Source organism: Temnothorax longispinosus, chromosome 9, assembly GCF_030848805.1.
Source record: "Temnothorax longispinosus isolate EJ_2023e chromosome 9, Tlon_JGU_v1, whole genome shotgun sequence".
Taxonomy (NCBI): domain Eukaryota; kingdom Metazoa; phylum Arthropoda; class Insecta; order Hymenoptera; family Formicidae; genus Temnothorax; species Temnothorax longispinosus.
In genome coordinates, this window is record NC_092366.1 from 4,836,576 (window position 1) to 4,854,241 (window position 17,666).

The 17,666-nt window shown below is 44.1% G+C and overlaps 6 protein-coding genes across 12 annotated transcripts; 4 read left to right on the forward strand and 2 right to left on the reverse strand.

The window, feature by feature from the left end:
- Positions 1 to 658: 658 nt before the first annotated feature.
- Positions 659 to 2,359, forward strand: Rpl23a (ribosomal protein L23A). Its single transcript, XM_071788727.1, has 4 exons — positions 659 to 806; positions 1,303 to 1,598; positions 1,806 to 1,933; positions 2,027 to 2,359. Exons 1-4 carry the CDS (start codon positions 776 to 778, stop codon positions 2,286 to 2,288), a joined length of 717 nt encoding a protein of 238 aa, XP_071644828.1. The 5' UTR covers positions 659 to 775; the 3' UTR covers positions 2,289 to 2,359.
- A 239-nt stretch (positions 2,360 to 2,598) lies between these two features.
- On the forward strand, positions 2,599 to 6,499 carry Swip (strumpellin and WASH-interacting protein). The gene is made up of 3 exons (XM_071788713.1): positions 2,599 to 2,769; positions 2,919 to 5,177; positions 5,275 to 6,499. The coding sequence occupies exons 2-3, from the start codon at positions 2,953 to 2,955 to the stop codon at positions 6,296 to 6,298; spliced, it is 3,249 nt and encodes a 1,082-aa protein (XP_071644814.1). The 5' UTR covers positions 2,599 to 2,769; positions 2,919 to 2,952; the 3' UTR covers positions 6,299 to 6,499.
- On the reverse strand, positions 6,492 to 9,528 carry LOC139819409 (CUE domain-containing protein 1). 5 transcript variants are annotated; one of them, XM_071788726.1, is made up of 5 exons: positions 9,192 to 9,528; positions 8,940 to 9,098; positions 8,478 to 8,850; positions 8,279 to 8,362; positions 6,492 to 8,187 (listed from the first exon to the last, which is right to left on the reverse strand). In XM_071788726.1, the coding sequence occupies exons 2-5, from the start codon at positions 9,072 to 9,074 to the stop codon at positions 8,051 to 8,053; spliced, it is 729 nt and encodes a 242-aa protein (XP_071644827.1). In that variant the 5' UTR covers positions 9,075 to 9,098; positions 9,192 to 9,528; the 3' UTR covers positions 6,492 to 8,050. The 5 variants fall into 5 exon arrangements, with proteins under 5 accessions (XP_071644827.1, XP_071644826.1, XP_071644823.1 ...); XM_071788725.1 differs by having other exon boundaries at positions 8,940 to 9,101; XM_071788722.1 differs by having other exon boundaries at positions 9,188 to 9,528.
- A 542-nt stretch (positions 9,529 to 10,070) lies between these two features.
- LOC139819339 (ethanolaminephosphotransferase 1) lies at positions 10,071 to 13,711 on the forward strand. Its single transcript, XM_071788592.1, has 8 exons — positions 10,071 to 10,861; positions 11,138 to 11,206; positions 11,348 to 11,540; positions 11,867 to 12,129; positions 12,252 to 12,409; positions 12,670 to 12,850; positions 12,938 to 13,114; positions 13,278 to 13,711. Exons 1-8 carry the CDS (start codon positions 10,790 to 10,792, stop codon positions 13,338 to 13,340), a joined length of 1,176 nt encoding a protein of 391 aa, XP_071644693.1. The 5' UTR covers positions 10,071 to 10,789; the 3' UTR covers positions 13,341 to 13,711.
- Positions 13,712 to 14,441: 730 nt separating this feature from the next.
- LOC139819344 (coiled-coil-helix-coiled-coil-helix domain-containing protein 7) lies at positions 14,442 to 15,467 on the reverse strand. Of its 2 annotated transcripts, XM_071788601.1 has the most exons (4): positions 15,185 to 15,467; positions 15,048 to 15,115; positions 14,795 to 14,893; positions 14,442 to 14,711 (listed from the first exon to the last, which is right to left on the reverse strand). In XM_071788601.1, exons 1-4 carry the CDS (start codon positions 15,210 to 15,212, stop codon positions 14,610 to 14,612), a joined length of 297 nt encoding a protein of 98 aa, XP_071644702.1. In that variant the 5' UTR covers positions 15,213 to 15,467; the 3' UTR covers positions 14,442 to 14,609. The 2 variants fall into 2 exon arrangements, with proteins under 2 accessions (XP_071644702.1, XP_071644700.1); XM_071788599.1 differs by having other exon boundaries at positions 15,048 to 15,467.
- A 188-nt stretch (positions 15,468 to 15,655) lies between these two features.
- Positions 15,656 to 17,570, forward strand: Rrp40 (exosome complex component Rrp40). Of its 2 annotated transcripts, none has more exons than XM_071788597.1 (3): positions 15,656 to 15,792; positions 15,913 to 16,119; positions 16,796 to 17,570. In XM_071788597.1, exons 2-3 carry the CDS (start codon positions 15,914 to 15,916, stop codon positions 17,313 to 17,315), a joined length of 726 nt encoding a protein of 241 aa, XP_071644698.1. In that variant the 5' UTR covers positions 15,656 to 15,792; position 15,913; the 3' UTR covers positions 17,316 to 17,570. The 2 variants fall into 2 exon arrangements, with proteins under 2 accessions (XP_071644698.1, XP_071644697.1); XM_071788596.1 differs by having other exon boundaries at positions 15,667 to 15,807.
- Positions 17,571 to 17,666: the final 96 nt, after the last annotated feature.

Sequence of the window (17,666 nt, forward strand, 5' to 3'; positions counted from 1 at the left end):
TTTTCTTCTTTTTCAGCAAAGATCAATTATTAATATATCCTCGTCTGATTTAAAATTTAAATCTTCATCAAATGTTAATGCGCAAATTCTGTTTTACAAAAAAATTATACATTTAATATATAATCTTCTTTCTTTCCTTAAAGACTCCCGCATTTTCGAGCGACATTAACCATTATTATGTATTGTTAATTATATTGAATATCGTGATATTGATAACTCACTCATTAACAACTGCGTTGTACTTTCAATGCCCATTATTAACTCCACTTTGTTAATTTCGTTATCAAGGAGTCCTTTGTTAATTTTTTTTATATTTCAACTTAATTTTTAATTAATTTCCAGATAATTTATTTCGTTAAGATGGATAAATTTACTAATTTTTCGTTAACATATAAGAGAAAAAAATCGGATTGGCGAAAATAAGTTGCACAGTAGGGCCTGTAGTTGTTTACAACCTATTGATAAACCAACTGATAGTTAAATCATATATAATCTTTGTTTTTCCTTCAAATTAGGCAAAGATAGACATATGATTTAACTATTAGTCAGTTTACAGGTTGAAACAACCCATAATCAGAAAATTTACTTGAAAAACGAATCTACCAATTTGAATTAGGTTAGGTTAGGTCAATCGGAAATCGGAATTTGACCGGAGTCCGGAGTCGGCGGAGTCGCCCTCTTCTTTCTTCGTCGATCAACGACTAGCGCGGTAGCGGCGGTAGCCAGATCCTTTGACGCTCCGCGCTTCCGTCATCGTCGTTCTTTTCCAATAAAGATGGCTCCGAAGAAGCCCACGGAGAAGGCAGGTAGAGTTTCAAAACAATTTACCACGTTTGTTTCTCTTCCCACCGACCGTGCGTTTTTCCGCGATAAACGGCGCCGCGTCGATCAACGCGGATGTAACGCATCGACTTCGCGACGACGTCGCGTGATTCGGGATCGGGAAACGCGACGCAGCCCGTGACCATGTGGTCGATCGAGCCGTGTGTTTTCCACAGCGTCGTGTTCGCGATAATCGCGACGATTCACGAAGAAACGTTCCTCGTAATTTTATTCGCCGTTTTTCCTTGAGTTACATCCGCCGCGCGACGTACTCGGCAACGATTTTGTCCGACGCCGCGTTCGCGTGTACCATAACCTAACCTATGAAGATGGAAGTAGAGAACCAGAGGATAAAAGTACAAGTTTCATCCGTTTACTGTTTTTGAAAATAATGCAAATCTTAAATACATTTTCGACCTTCGTTTCCTTCAATGTGCCTATTCGATTATCGAACCAGTTCTGTATTGCTCTATTCCGTAGGTAAGCCTGCGGAAAAGAAGGCCGAGAAGAAGGCTGAGAAGAAGCCAGCCGCAGCGGCGTCCACCTCGAAGGTGACGAAGCCCGCGGCTAAGCCTGCAGCCGCGAAGAAGCCAGCGGCTGCCAAACCAGCGGCTGCCGCCAAACCAGCCGCCAAGCCCGCGGCGAAGCCTGTGCTCAAGCTCGCCAGCAAGCCGTTGATTAGCAAGCCGAAGAAAAATGTACAGGCTACTAAGAAGACCCCGAAGGGCGGAAAGCCGGCAGCTCCACTTCAGAAGGCCCTCAAGGCGCAGAAAAAGGTATTTGAAACAAAAATATTATGCTAAAAATCATTTATCTCGCTATTTTGAGCAAAGCGTTTTTTTTCCAATGATGAATTTTAGTGTGGGAATCTCTTTGAAATCCGTGAAAATAACTTTAACACAGTACTGACATTATCAGAGCACGCTATGTGCAAGCGTGTATTAGATATCATTGATCTGACAATCGCACTTCTTACTTGGTAGATTCTGAAGGGAGTTCATGGCTCCAGAGTACGGAAGATCAGGACGTCCGTCCACTTCCACAGGCCGAAAACCTTCAGGCCACCGCGAAACCCGAAATATCCACGCAAATCTGTACCTAATAGAAATCGGTAAGAAACAAATTCCAGACTACGTTCGGAAATCCCAGAAATAAATCTCTCTTCTGAGAACCTATCGTTACATGTCTCTGGTACTTGTTTCAGCATGGATGCGTTCAACATCATAAAATTCCCGCTGACGACGGAAGCAGCGATGAAGAAGATCGAGGACAACAACACCCTCGTTTTCATCGTGCACACCCGCGCCAACAAGTATCACATCAAAGCGTCGATCAAAAAGCTGTACGACGTCGACGTGGCGAAGGTGAACACCCTGATCAGGCCGGACGGCAAAAAGAAGGCGTACGTGCGTCTGACGCGCGACTACGACGCACTCGACGTCGCCAACAAAATTGGCATCATATAATTTCTATCTCTCTTTCTGTTTAGAAATAAAAATTACGTCTTGTACTGATATAATAAAAATATCACTGCGGACAGATTGGACTTTATTTCACAACCCTCGCTTGAGATAATGAGAAGTTATTAAGAATTATTTTTTTATAAAACAATGAAGGATTAAAACTATATTTTTTTGTCGGTATTTGTAAGATACGTATTTTTACCAACTGGGTGGAAAATATCGGCTGTTGATATTTCTCGAGAATATTACCATCTATCGAGTAGTAGGACGCAATTATTAGCTTTATGTATGTTGCGTTAGCTGATTAGCCGCCTCCTCGAGAGTACAAATGTCTCGTGTGACAGTGTCAGCTGAAGCAAGCTGAAGTTGGATGGAACAACAATGAGATGGGTTACATACTGTGCAAAAACAGAATAATGTTGTGTTGTTATTTAAGTTCGAATGCATAAAATAAGTAATATAAAAATATTAATACGCGTATATGGTAAGTTATTACATGCCAAATGAAGAAATGAATTAGATAGGAAAAAAATAAAAGAGAGTTTTAATATAAAGTTATTTATATTATTATAAGTTTATAATACGTGTATCGGTCACAAAAATATCATAATTAATGTCCAATAATTATCACAGATCACCGGAGTCGCAGGTTCGGTAAATAAAAAATATGACACCGACGTGGAACTCCAAGAAAGATGAGAGCATCTACAAGGCTGCAGGTGCCATGCACCTGCGCAAGTACGGAGAGTTCTTTGAGAATCTGTTGGAGAAGTCCTGGAAGGGTGATTCAACGTTGGAATACATTATAGAGGGTCCTCTGCGCCTGGTTTGCAAAACGACAGAGGACATTGGCATCCTCTCCCTAGTGGAGATGGAGAACAAGGTGCTGTCCAAGCTGCTGGCGGCGGTAGCGGGAACGTGCAGGGAAATCAGATTGCTGAAGGTGGAAGCTACTGGCTTTTATGCGAAGCTCTTCGCCCACGGGGAAAGGATGGACGACGATCTTGCCGGTGTAGCCAAACTACTGTCGGATCTCCTGGATCTGTCCGTTTTCACCAATCGTATGTCGGCCGTCGTGCACCTGACCACGCAACAGTTGGCGAGCCTATCCGGTGCCGTCCACGAAATTTATTTACCTGTCCTGCTCGAAGGCTTCATAGATCTGTTCGTGATCCTCGTGACTCTCGACGAGATCGTCGACGCTCAACCGGCAATATTGGACCAGTGGAAGAAGTACAGGATGCACGTGCGCTCGATGATGCACAATCCGTCGCAGTTCGGCGTCGCCGGGACGAAGCTGGAGACGTTCGATCATCTGCTCAAGGATCTGCAGGAGAAACTGCTGCGAAAGAATATGTTTTTGAAGGCGATCGAGCACGTGATGGACGTGAACAAGGGCGCGGTCATGAGCGAGCAGATCGTCAGTTATCTGAAGAACATGATCACGGATGTGGAGAGCAAGTCTAACGACTGTGCCGCGTTGAACAGGAACTGGATAAGGGCCAACGTCGGCGTCGCTGTGGTGATAAAGCTGTTCGGCGCTTGCGACAGGAAGCTGATCAAGAGGGTGACGGAGGCTAACAAGAGATTCTACGCGGTCACGTTGGTGGGGAACGTGATGTGGGTGCCGAGCAAGTTCCTCAGCGACGTCGTGCCGAAGGAGACCGGCAACGCCGTGGGCCCGCAACTGGGCGAGAAGATTCTGCAGGCGAGGACGCAGAGATTGCCGGTCACGGTGAACAATTTGATACAGCGAGGGACGAGCTGGTGCGTGGAGATGCAGAGCATCGTCACGAGGACCAATCTCCAGGTGTCGGATATTGGGCAAAAGCGTACGCTGCTGACGGACCTGCTGGCACTGCTGTCCCAGATGCGAGAGACCGTCGCGTTCGTGACGAATCTACACGCCTCGCTGTCCAGGCCGATGAATCGCGGCACGGTGCAGCTGATCTGCAGGCTCATGGAGCTGCAGAAGTCCCTGCAGACGATGTTCTACGCGCTCGGGCCGGTCGTGGTGCAATCGCAGGCGCAGGTGTTGCAATATTTAGCTTACTACATGCTAGTCATGCTGGAAACGGCGCGCAAGGCTCTCGTTCAGAGGGACAAGGGTTACAGCAAGGACCGGTTAGACGCGCTATCGCTGATAGGGCTGAGTATGCGGCTGATAGGTGGCCCGGCGAGCGCGGACAGGCGACTGATAGTGCGCTGCGCGTTAGCGTGCGCTACCCAGTTGACCGACACCTTCCGCGAGGAGGACGTGGTAAAGCTGCGTTTCCTATTGGACAGTTACGACGCCGTGGCCGAGTTGTACGAGCTGGTCGACGAGCACGGTGACTACTCGTTGCTGCTGCATCATCAGAACATGTTGCCCGCCTATCTCTCCTCGGTCGTCGACGGCAATACCGGCGTCTGTCACATTGCTCATCTGTTCGCTGCCTTCAACAGCGCTGTGGGCGAGCAGGAGTTTGCTGAGCTGAGGGTAAAACGCATCGCGGAACTCCGGGAGAGCTTGGTGAAGAACGTCCTGAAACCGGCCTGCCACGAGATCGAGACTAGCCTACGACTACACGTGCACGCTCATCTCAAACTGGACTCTACGAATCCCTTTAACATTGGTGCGAAAGACGGCGGCAGGGTGGTGCGAGTCCCGCCGCTGCCACTGGCCGAGAACATGATCTGCACGAAGAGATTCGTCGAGCATTACCTGAACGATATGTTTTACAATCTGACGACAGTTGCCCTGCACGATTGGAGAACCTACCGGACGATGCACGCGTTGGCCAGCTATAAGATGGGCCTGGACACGGTGCAGGACCATCTGCCGACGCAGACTCTCGAGCAGGGCCTGGACGCTCTAGAGATTATGCGCAACATCCACGTGTTCGTTTCCAGGTAATCAGAATTGTTAAATATGATATTATAAAAATTTGTATTTATGATATATTAAGTTTCGAAATTAATCAATATCGCATTTTGTCTTTCATCGTAGGTACCTATACAACCTGAACACGCAGACGTTCGTGGAACACAGCAGCGGCAACAAGCATCTAAACACCATCGGCATCCGGCACATCGCCAACTCAATTCGCACCCACGGCACCGGTATCATGAGCACCACAGTGAACTTCGTCTACCAGTTTCTGCGCGTGAAGCTGCATACCTTTTCGCAATTTCTCTTCGACGAGCACATCAAGTCGCGGCTGATGCGCGACATCAGGTTCGTCCGAGCGCAACGGGAAGCGGGCGCCGCTCCATACACATACGAACGAGCGGAGAAATTTCAGAAGGGTATCCGGAAACTGGGAATGACCGCCGATGGGTTGAGCTACCTGGATCAATTTCGACAGCTGATCACGCAGATCGGCAACGCGCTCGGCTACGTGCGGTTGATCCGTTCCGGCGGCCTCCACGCTAGCTCGAACGCGGTGTCCTTCCTGCCGGATATCGAGAGAACGGTGCCGTTCGAGTCGCTCTGTCGCGGACTGAATTATAGCGCCACGACGCAGGCCGCTGCCAGACGGCTGGAGAACGACATCGACGATCTGGTGCGCAACTTCACCGAGGGTATTCAATACTTCAAGCTACTGGTCGATGTGTTTGCATCGGCTTTCCGCGACGCCAAGTCCTATCATCTGCAACAGTTCTACGCCATCGTGCCGCCACTAACGCTCAGCTTCGTCGACAATTCCGTATCCAACAAAGAGAAGATGTTCAAGAAGAACCAGACCGGCGCGGCTTTCACCGACGACGGCTTCGCCATGGGTATCGCCTACATCAATGCGTTGCTCGATCAGAGCTCCGAGCTGGACGGTCTTCATTGGTTCAAGACGGTGGAGCAGCACGTTGCCCAGGAGAGACTCGCCGCAGAGCGCAAGGACGACAACGGTGACGAGAAGCTCCAACAGACCAGGGCGCTCACGCTTCAACGTCTCACCGAGAGAAACGCCGAATTCCAGTTGTTATACTATAGTCTTTCCGGTGCCAGAGTGTTCTTCAAGCAACCCGATACGTAGCGCAAGACAATCTGCTCATTTTGATATTTCAATATTGTTGCTCTTGGGCACTAATTAGTTAAGTCGATTTCATGATTATTGGGAGAGGGATGGTTAGCACAGATCACGACGATTTAGATGAATGTGCATTTGGAACCATTTCTTTCCTAATTGTTAAGTGCGATTGAAATTTTGAATAAATATAATCCCCACATTCCAGCATCTCTTCCGATTTATTCTCATACGTGTTTGCCGTCATAGCACATGTTGTAAATTACTTAGACTGCCTACGATCGTTTTTATAAATATTTTCTACATTCACGATATCGTTACAATATCAGAGCTTTGTTCAATAAATAATGGCTAGACTGAATGACTAGGTTTTTACGTCTAAAGGAGGTGCAATTACCACTCGCGATCGCAAGTAGAAAGGATAAATGAATGAAGGCGTCCAACATTCGTGTGGTGTCTTAAAATTTTGAATTCAATTACTCGTCGCAACACTGAACTGATAAGTACTATTTAATATAAGGCATTGGCAAATTATCTATAATAATGCAAATTTCGTAAGAATATAACAAGCCTTCATCCATTTTTTTTTTCCAACGAATCAATTATCGAGAGACACGGTAGTGTCTCCAAGTACGCGCAGAGCGAGACCGACCGTGACTCTCTTTTACGCGACGCGACGAGTTGCGTATAACCGAGATTTTGAGATCTCAACAATGACTAAACACTGTCTATTTCACCAGACCAAGTCTTCATCTTTTCGAGAATCGGATTGACAAAAGAATCACATTTCCTTTTCAATCCGGGTCGATGTTGCGTTTTTTTTTTAATTTCAATAAACTATTGTGCCTAATTAACACGCACTATCGGCGTACGATGCACATAGACGTATATATATATATATATATATATATATATATATATATATATATATACACAACATCAATTACTTTCGTAGCCGTATATGCTAGAAAGCAAACGCATCGCGTACTTTGCGTACAATAAAAATTTTCATTTGTTTTAATCGTCATTTCGTAAAACGGTCCCCACCGTTCGTAATTCGAATCAAGTATTCTTCCAATATACCAATGACAATTGTATAGAGATTATCTCGCTCGATAGACTTCTATAAAAACTTTCTTGCGCCAGTCTTCAAACGATTATACGCAATAATACGCAATAATACGGATAATCGCAAGCAACGTACATCACAACAAAATATAAAATCTATTAAAATAAAATTTACGTCACAACATCGTTAAAATATCACACTGAATTTATCAGAAACAGATCTGCGTCTTCTGAACTAGAAAATACATTAAGATTAATTAATGCACTAAGATTGATTAATGCTTTAAGATTAATTAATCCCTACGTGTACCTGCATAATTACCGAGATACGGGTTTTTTTGATAATTTTTTCATCAAGCGTTTTACCTTGATATTCACCTTGTTCGGTGAGTCTTTTTTTTTTGTCTTCTCGCTGACGCATCTTCAGGTCTTCAACCTTGCAATTCCATTATCTCTGTAGCTAATTGTCAGCCGTCGAGTGAGCTAGAAACCTAGAATCGCTAATTAACTTATATCTCACACGATCCCTGACGTAATTGTCCCGCAAGTTACGGTATAGATATGCTTATCTCCGCGACATGTGACATCTAAATTATATTAAGCTGCAAATGTCGTTGAATTTTGCCGTCTTCACGTTGACGAAAGACAAGAGCGAATATATTCCAACAGGATCGTGTAGATATAGATCTCTCTTTAGGATTGAGGTTTGGATTGTTCTTCCGGGTCCAAAAGATCGTCGCAAGAAGCCGTCGGTGGTAACAATTGCCTGCCGCCACGTTTCTTGCTGCGAGTGAACACCTTCGTAAGTTGCGCGAATTTACGTCGGGATACTGCAAGGGGGTGTTCATCGTTAGAGAAATAAATAAATCGCGCGTATATAGCTTTTAATTTAAACAACTGTATGCCAATTCATTTGCTTACGTTTGCCCATATTTTTCAGTCTTTCTTTGAACAAATCCTCGTCGTCGTGACCGGTTTGGCTGCCGCCTTTCTCCAGCTTCGAGTCTACAAGAGAAAAAAAGCGTTCCATTTTCTCTCTCTCTCTCTCTCTCTCTCTCTCTCTCTCTCTCGAGCTGCACCCCCCTTTTGCGGAATCTTCAATTTCTTTTCAATTCTTTACCGTGTTCCAACGTGGACAGAAAATCTTCATTCCAACGGAGCTCCGCCATGAACTCCTCGTTCTGCAGAAACATAGCGATCCTCTCATCCTCCAGCATGGAATTCTCTTGCGAATACGCCAAGTCAATACCGTCATCCGACATTTGTTGGGGGAGCCTTAGAAAGGTGTCTGGCAATGGTCCCAATAGCGGAGGCTGCCACTTTTGAATGCTCCTCGATTTGCCGGTGTCTTTCCTGGGCGACTTGGCGGTGCTCGGAAGTTCCTCCTTCTGCTCCAGCTCACTCCTGATCTTCTCGTTCTCGTTGTCGGTACTCATGGTGAGCAATTGATCGATCGTGGTGTCCACAGCTCCCTGATTGGATCTCAGCACAGCCTGCAAATGGAATATGCAAATATATACCTAAAGAATAAAATGACATGGCAGTACGTCGTATGTCAATATAGTCTCCTCTACGCTCCGACCTCTATCACATCGTCGTCCATCTGCGGAAACATATTCTTGAAATCGGCCATCGCCTGATAAAACTCCAGCGTCGTCTGTTGCTGCTGCTGCTGCTGTTGTTGCTGCTGCTGCTGCTGCTCCGTCGCAGAGGCCATAGTGAAGCTTTCGGAATGACGGGGCTGCTGATAAGAAATCGGTGCTGTCAATGCCATGATTTTGCATATCAAGAACGCACGTAATCTATCCGTGTACGTGTACAAATACATACTCACGACCTGCTGACGGATTTTCAAGAAGTGACAGCCGCGAGAGCGTCGCCCATGCCTGCGAACACCGGTCTTCGCGTCGTCGTTGCTCTTAAGTAACGTGTCAATCAGCGGAATTAGCACGGTGTCATCTTTCCGAATCGTTAATCGGTCGAATGGACGTGCACACGCGTGTATTTGGTATACGACGCCGGTGCCGGCTTACGTCATCGTACGAACGTACGGCAGGAACATCGTGAAGGTTTCAACCTGTGAATATCTACATCCGCGCTCGGCCCGTCTCGGCTGGTCCGAGTCCCCGAGGTGGCGAGGTTTCATGGAACTTAGAGAGCCTCTTCAGGGATCGTTCGCCGCTCGTGCAATCGGGCCGCGTTTGAGCGTCGCGATTGGCCGCCCTTTGATCTGCGCAGTCATCCGATTGGTCGTCGCTCCTGGCGCCAATGCGCATCGCGAGGATGAAAAAGACAGGTTTTTATATTATCGACGTTGCTCGTAACATCAGGATCACGCTGTAAATTTCAAGATTTACATCTGCATGGATCGTTTACGTATTGTTCACGTTATCACGTTATATTTACGCGACATTTTTCATGTATACATATTTATAAAAATATGTAGATCATTACATTATATCATATTGTATCATATTATATCATATTATATATTACATTACATTATATCGTATCATATTATATCATTATTACATCACATTATATATTTTACGCGTATAAACGCCCAACCCTCTGGGCAACAATCTTGAATATTTCTGTATTATCAACCGTCGCCGCGTTTTAATTTTCCCTCGACTCTTTTAGTTCCGGTCGATCAAACAGCATGCGCATGGTCGACGAAACGAATTGGGGGGGGGTGAGGGCCGGACGCGATTCACGCGATCAGCGATCAGCCGGCGCCGCCGCGCGCGCGTTATTATTCCTCAATCCTCGCCCCTACGCGAAAACGTAATTGTACCGTCGCGGTGCCGCGCATTCATTGGCGTGCGTGCTACGTGCGTGCGGTGGTGTGACGATTGCGGGGCGACAATGGGCGGCGAGCCGACGAGCCGGGATCGTCCGATGCGCGTGCATACGTAATACACGCGCAAATCCGTCGCGTCGTGCCTGTTGGGGGATCGGGTTCAATTGGGTTGGGATTGTGTCGTGAGGTGACGACTGATCACTGACGGTCGGTCGCGCGCGCGGGACCTGCGTCGTTCAGCGTCGTCTCGAAGCGGAAATCGGCGGTGTGGGCCGTATAGTGTGGGAGGCACCGGAGCGCGCACCGGAGTCAACCGGAGTCGTCGTCTCTTCGCCGCGAATACGAGCAGCGTGTGGGGCCGCGGAGTCGTGGTGCGCGATGAGTCGACGTGACGGACGATTTTGCGCGCGGTACAAATAAGGACATTTTTTTCGCATCCTCGCGAAAAGAAAGAAAAACACACACGCGGAGATCTGTCGCGCGTTATTGGCGCGTCCGCCGCCCCGAGGCCCCGGCGCCTCTCCCGTCCGGCGAGTCCGCGTAAATGCGCGGTTGACGACTCCGACTCCCCGAGTGCGAACGAGTGTGAGATTTAAGGTGATTTAAAAGACCTCCTGAGATTTTCCAAGATGTATCGTAAGCTGAAGTTCGAGGTGGAGTACCTGACGGAGGAGCACCTCACGGGGTTCGAGAGCTACAAGGTACTTATGCTCAGCCGATCCGATTTTGGCTGGTACCCTTTTCACACGTAGGAAATATCGATTTGAAGACATTATAAATATATCAATGTATCACGTGTGACAACGTGAGTGAAATTCTACGGTATATAGTAAATTACAACGTGCATATATAATTCACGATGGAAATATTTTGTATTGGATTTTTTCCTAGTATAAAAATAATAAAATTTTATTCAAATAATGAAGCTGACAATACACTCGGTGTTGTGCCACTTACCTCGAATATTCTGATTTCAGTATAGCTCCTTGGACACGAGTCCCCTGAGCGTGTACGTCATGCATCCTTTTTGGAACAAGTTGGTACAGGTACGATCTTCGTTTCAGAGCGGTGGAACAATTGATAAATATGATCTTTATCCGCTGTGTATTATGTAGCGTTATGTAGAATTGAAACATTTTCTTCGCACAGTATTTTAATTATGAATATAATTATTCGTCTTGTTTTAGTATTGCCCGAAGTGGGTTGCCCCGAACGTACTAACTTTCTCAGGATTCCTTTTTACCGTGCTAAACTTCGTGCTATTTGCGATTTACGACTACTACTTCTATGCGTCCAGCGACGACAAGCCGGATTACCCTCCGATATCACGATGGGTCTTTGCCGTGGCTGCTTTTAACATTTTTATGGCATATACGCTTGGTACGTGTACTTGGTGCTTGATATAGTAATTTTAATATTAACATATAGGAGTTAGTGAATATATAAAAGTTTTTCATGTTCGAAGTAGACATACAGACTCAAATAAAATTAAACAATCTAGAAATTTGTATTAAGCAATGGATTAGAAAGTGATAAACGTAATTTTATTGAGAGATATATATGCATAAATCTCTTGAGATATAAACCCCTATATTGCAGATATTTTACAAAAATGTTTACACAATAAATAAATTCTTGACTTACAACTGATTAGAAAGTAAGATCTTCACTTTGACAAAGTAAACTTGATTTTATTTGTATTGCAGACGGGATAGATGGAAAGCAGGCGAGACGCACACAAACGTCCGGCCCCTTGGGGGAGCTGTTTGATCATGGTTTAGACAGTTGGAGTGCCATGTTGATCACGGTGGGCATGTACTCGGTCTTCGGCAGAACGGATCACAGCGTCTCGCCGTTGCGAATGTACTTCATATTATGGAACGTATTCATTAATTTCTATCTGAGTCATTGGGAAAAATATAACACGGGCGTGCTGTTTCTTCCCTGGGGATACGATGCTTCCATGCTAGTAAGTTTGCTTGGATAATGCGATTTTTAACGTGGAAGAAAAATATTTCTTTACGTTATTAATTAACTTTCATTATTGTGTCGATTTATATCAGTCTTTTGTTAATTTTTTTTTTTTTACAGGCAACTGTCATTGTATTTACACTTACCAGCATAGGTGGACATGAAGCCTGGAAATTTGAATTACCTGGTGGTATATCAGCTGGAATTATGTTCGAAATGTTGTTCTACGTTAGTGCGCTTGTGTCCAATTTACCGGTTGTTCTTTGGAACATATACAAGTGAGTACCACTTTATCATTATAGCAAGTTATACAATTTCTGTAATTTATCGATGACAAAAATATTTCGCGGATAAAATCGGAGCACTTCCGAGATTTCTGTTAAGAATAATTTTAATACATATTGACTAAATGATCTTTATATTAAATTACCTGCTTCTCTTTTACACTTTTTTTTATAAAAAGCCCATTTATACTTTAGGACAAAATTTAATCAAAAAATTTTTCACATTAACATAATTATTTTGCATTGTCTTGCAGATCTTATAGGGATAAGACCGGCAAAATGCGGACGTTTCCAGAGGCTATTAGGCCCTTGGTGCCTTTAGTTTTATTCTTTATAATTTCCACGGTCTGGATAATGCACTCTCCGAACAATGTTCTAGAAAAGGATCCGAGAATAATATACTTTGCCATTGGCACTATTTTTTCCAATATATGCGTAAGATACATTTGTTTAACCTGGTAATTCTGTCTGTTAATTTTATTATTCATCGCATTATTCATTTTAATAATGTTCATGTTGCAGTGTCGATTAATCGTATCCCAAATGAGTAATACGAGATGCGAGGTATTACCATGGATACTATTGCCAATCGCAGTAGCCGCTGTTTTCTCGTTTATCTTACCAAGCGTAGATTTGGAATTTATGTATTTAGTCTCCATAGTGGCCTTGCTGGCGCACATTCATTACGGCACTTGTGTGGTAAGTTTAACGAAATATCACGGTCATGATCACAATGATGTGATATTATTATATCTCCAATTATACGTATTGAGAAAGATATCTACAATTAATTGTAATTGTCAAGTTTTTATAATTTATAAGGCAATTTCTCATGCCAGCGTCATCTGTTTTATAATTACAGGTACGTCAAATGTGCCGGCACTTCCGTATTCAGACGTTCTCCATAAAAGATCATTCCGAATGACTACTTGCCGACGATGCATGTTAAGAACGAAGAGACAAGTATATAAAAAAAAGATCGATAAAAACTGAACACGGAAAAGCAGGCAGGGAGAAGAGATCTGACACACACACACACACGGACTTTTATTAGAATTGATCACGAGAAATTAACTACCATGACAAAACACTTATCGAGTAAATAAAGAATTCTTAGAATCACGTCCTTTTACGAGAACACCGCCGTTCGACGCGAAATACGATAGTAATGCTGCTCGCAGAGATTTGATAGCGCTACTTTATCCCACATATCTTGAAAAAAAAAAAAATAGTGTCTGCTGGATCGCCTATTTATTTCTTACATGCAATAACAAAATTTCCCGAAATGTGTTTGACTATCTTACTGTGATATACTTATCCGCGTCACCGCTTTTATCTCCAAGAGCAGCGGGTTCATCCATAAAACGTCCTCTCCGTCGTGGTATTCCGCTGAGATTATGTATAACATGTGTGTACAAATACTTTTTCTTTGAATGCTGCCGAGCTCGTTGAGCAGTGAACCAAAAATATGCACCTCTTCGTTTTCGACATGTATCGTCCCTCGGACGTTATTAATCAATGTACTAATAACAATTGTATCTATTTATCTATCTTTGTTTCCTTTTCTCTTTCTTTTTCTCTTTCTTTTTAGTGTTTGGAAAAACTGTACAAATTATTGGCAATTATATGTATATTTTTTTTGATTGTAGAACGTATGTGTCGTAGTACTTCAAATTGCATTTAGCGCATAATGTGTACGTCAGGTAAGAAAGGATCGAGTGTACGTTATTGTTTATGTATCGAGTGTACGTTTGCTTTAAGATATGTGTACGAACAATTGTATGATTTCCGTAACTCTTGCAATGTAAAATTCTGGCTACAAATGGAATGGAATGTTGCGGCAACATTGTGTAAGCTAGTTTCTCTTTCCTCTGTTACTTTTAATAATCTCGTCTCTGTAGATACATCTCTGTACATCAAAGTGATATGTTTTCCAAGCATGTATAAAATATACTGCGTTAAGCTATGCTTATCAAGACGAAAGAAACTTAGATGGTAAAGGCGAAGATGTTAGAGAAAGAAAGCGTTTCTTTCCTATGTGGTTTTAATATTTAATTTCAAGCTTATATATGTAAACTTTGTTGGACTATATACATACGTAATATATATTACAGTGTAATATTGCGAGACGACCGCGAAAGATATCACGGAATAAAAGATATTTTTACAAAGCAAGGCGTCTGCACATCTGTCGCTATCTAGAATTTAGGTATTCGGCTTTTATCTTGACGCGCTCCTCCAAAGGTGGCATATAGGGCTTGATGCCTTTCGACCTCCTTTCAGTCTGCACGGAAGCCTACAATGAAGGGAAACAACTACCATTGGGAGGTATAATCTTACAGATACAGATTTGTAATCGCGATTGCGAGAGAAATTTACCCAGAAATTTTTACAGTTCTTGTAATTGAGGAAGTATGGCTCGCATGCGTTGCGGTCTTTCTGATTGGAGTCGAGGCACCTTAGCGACTGGAGGTGCTCCTAGAAGTAAAAACATTGACAGACAGAATAGCGTCGCACTAGCTTCTTCCGATTTCTTTTAGCTACATCTTTCCTTAGATTAGAAATATACATTTGTACTGCTAGCGAAAAGGAGTACGATCAAAAAGGCAATAATCGCCAATCGTCCGGGTACCTTGTAACAGGGATTATCCGTCTCTTGATTATGTCGTAATGCACGCCTACTCGTGTCACCCGTTCGTCCTGTAATATCATTTGAATCCTTCCGTGTATCCATTTCGGCGACGAGAAGGCCAATGTTTATATACACACCTGGTGTGGTCCTTTCTCGAGTAGTCATGCCATTCGAACGAGAAGTAGCTGCACCTTCGTGAAATCTATTCGTTCTACTTGCACTTTCCGCACTCGAATCTCTCGCGCTCTTTTGGCCCGCGTTCTTTTTAGCTGAACTTCTTTTGCAAACTTCTTTATCTTTTCTCTTTTTCTTTCCAACGTGAACAGAAGAAGAGGAAAGATAAACCGTACGCGAGAAGTTCAGCTAAAAAGAATCTGAATTTTTTTTAATTCAGTACTCGAGTGCGGGAAGTACGACGATCGAGTGCAAGCAAAACAGACTCTGCTGACGTCAGCTCGCTTTTTGCACCACGCTGCACTATCCGCACTCGAAATGAAACGGATGCAACGAGCTAGACGTGGGCAGGAAAAAGAGAGAGAACGAAAGTTTGACTCAGTTTGACTGGAAGGTGCAGATCCGAGAAGGATCTGTGAGAATTTTATTTTCGACAAGAATACACAAGACAAACGCGAAACTCGGTTGAAAATATAAACTCTTCAATCGTGACGTTTTCCTGACGCGACAGCGACAACGTCGCGTCGCTCGAGACCGGCCGCACGTGGTCGCGCTCCGTGTCGATTTTGAGGTTAGGCGGACGGAGGTTAGGTTAGACGCGGCGAAGCTTCATCGAGGAAGTCGGAGAGAACATTCGCGCGAATGAAATAAAGAAAGATTCGGAAGAAGAGAGACTTTTTTTTCTTCTCAGGATGGAGGTCGACGTGGGCGACGTGGTGATGCCGGGCGACAGTTTGAACAACATCATGCCGGTCAAAAAGGAAGGGAGAAGCGAGAAGGAGTTCGTGATCCTGGGCCCCGGACTGCGCCGCGAGGGCGACGCCGTGCTCGTCTGCAAAGCGGGCGTCTTGAGGAAACGCGACCCGGCCGTCTACTACGTAGACAGCTACCAGAAACGGTACAAAACGTTTGTACTCTGAATCATAATAACACACGTGCTGATATCCCCTCTTCTCGTCGAGAGAGAGATAGGTGTACTGATAAGACGCCGCGGTTTTCCTGCAACGATATTGAATCAGGATGTTAAAGGCAAGAAGAGAAGCCGCTCCTTACGTGCGTCACGCTTGGCATTCATTAATGTAGATTTATAAGGAATATGCGCTCTCTTTATCATTCCACATTGAATACTCATGTAATTTTATTTTGCTTCCAGCAAAAATGAGGCAGCTTCGACCAAACTTTGATTAATTTAATTTACCCTTTCTTTTGAGACGCTAATCACAGTTGATCTTATCTTGAAATATTGTTTTATGAGAAAATAATCGACCAACGATACAAGCTAAATACCAGATATTATATTACTGCAAAGTTTTATTCATAAATAAAACTATGGATATAAAAAATGGAAACATTTCGACTTTACTAAGTCTTCCTCTACTAAATTGAAGTTTACAAGAATGAGTTTAACAACTAATCATGAAAAATCGTTTACTTTATATCCATTCTATTTACGAATAGAACTTTGCATTAATATAATATCTTGTATTTAGCTCGTATCATTGGCCCATTATTCTCTCATATTGCTTTGCATAAAATGAGCATAATATTTTAATATTATTTTACCTCACGCGCAGATACATTCCTAATCGAGGCGAGAACGTGGTCGGTATAGTGACGCAGAAGAGCGGTGACATTTTCAAGGTGGACATCGGAGCCAGCGAACAGGCAACGCTATCCTACTTGGCCTTCGAAGGCGCCACGAAGAAGAACCGGCCCGACGTGCAGATCGGCGATGTGGTGTACGCCAAGTTACTGGTCGCCAGCAAGGACATGGAGCCGGAATTGGTGTGCGTGGACTCCCAGGGCAAGGAGAACGAGCTCGGCGTGCTAAGCTCGGACGGCATGATGTTCACCTGCTCGCTGAGCCTCGTGAGGAAATTGCTGAATCCGGAGTGCCCGTTGTTCCGGCTGCTCGGTCGGAATCAGGCGTACGAAATCGCCGCCGGGATGAACGGCAGGATATGGATCAAGGCGCAGTCAGTTAAAGAGACGATAGCCGTGGCGAACGCTATTCTGGCGTCGGAGTACACGGTACCCAGTGAAATGCAAAAACTCTGTGCCAAAATCGAGAAAGTCTTGCTACTCGTGGCGTAAGTCAGTGAACAATGTTCACTGAACATTAAAGACAACCGACTTGGATCTTTGATGCGAGAGGTTGGCATCGATGGTTCGATGTTTCTTCCAAGCAAAGTTGAGGGGAAATTTGGAATACCTCAGATCAAATGCATTTTGAAGTCAGTCCCACCTTGGCATGCAAAATAAAGACTACTTACTGTTGTCAATGACAGTTACATTTATTGTATCAATATTTGTAATAAATTCTGTAAATAAATCTGGAAGTTTCCTTAATTGATAATTTATATAGAACTATTACAGACTGAGACAACCATTGTGACAACCATCCTGATGACCGTGGACTAACACTATCGGTTACAATCACTAGAA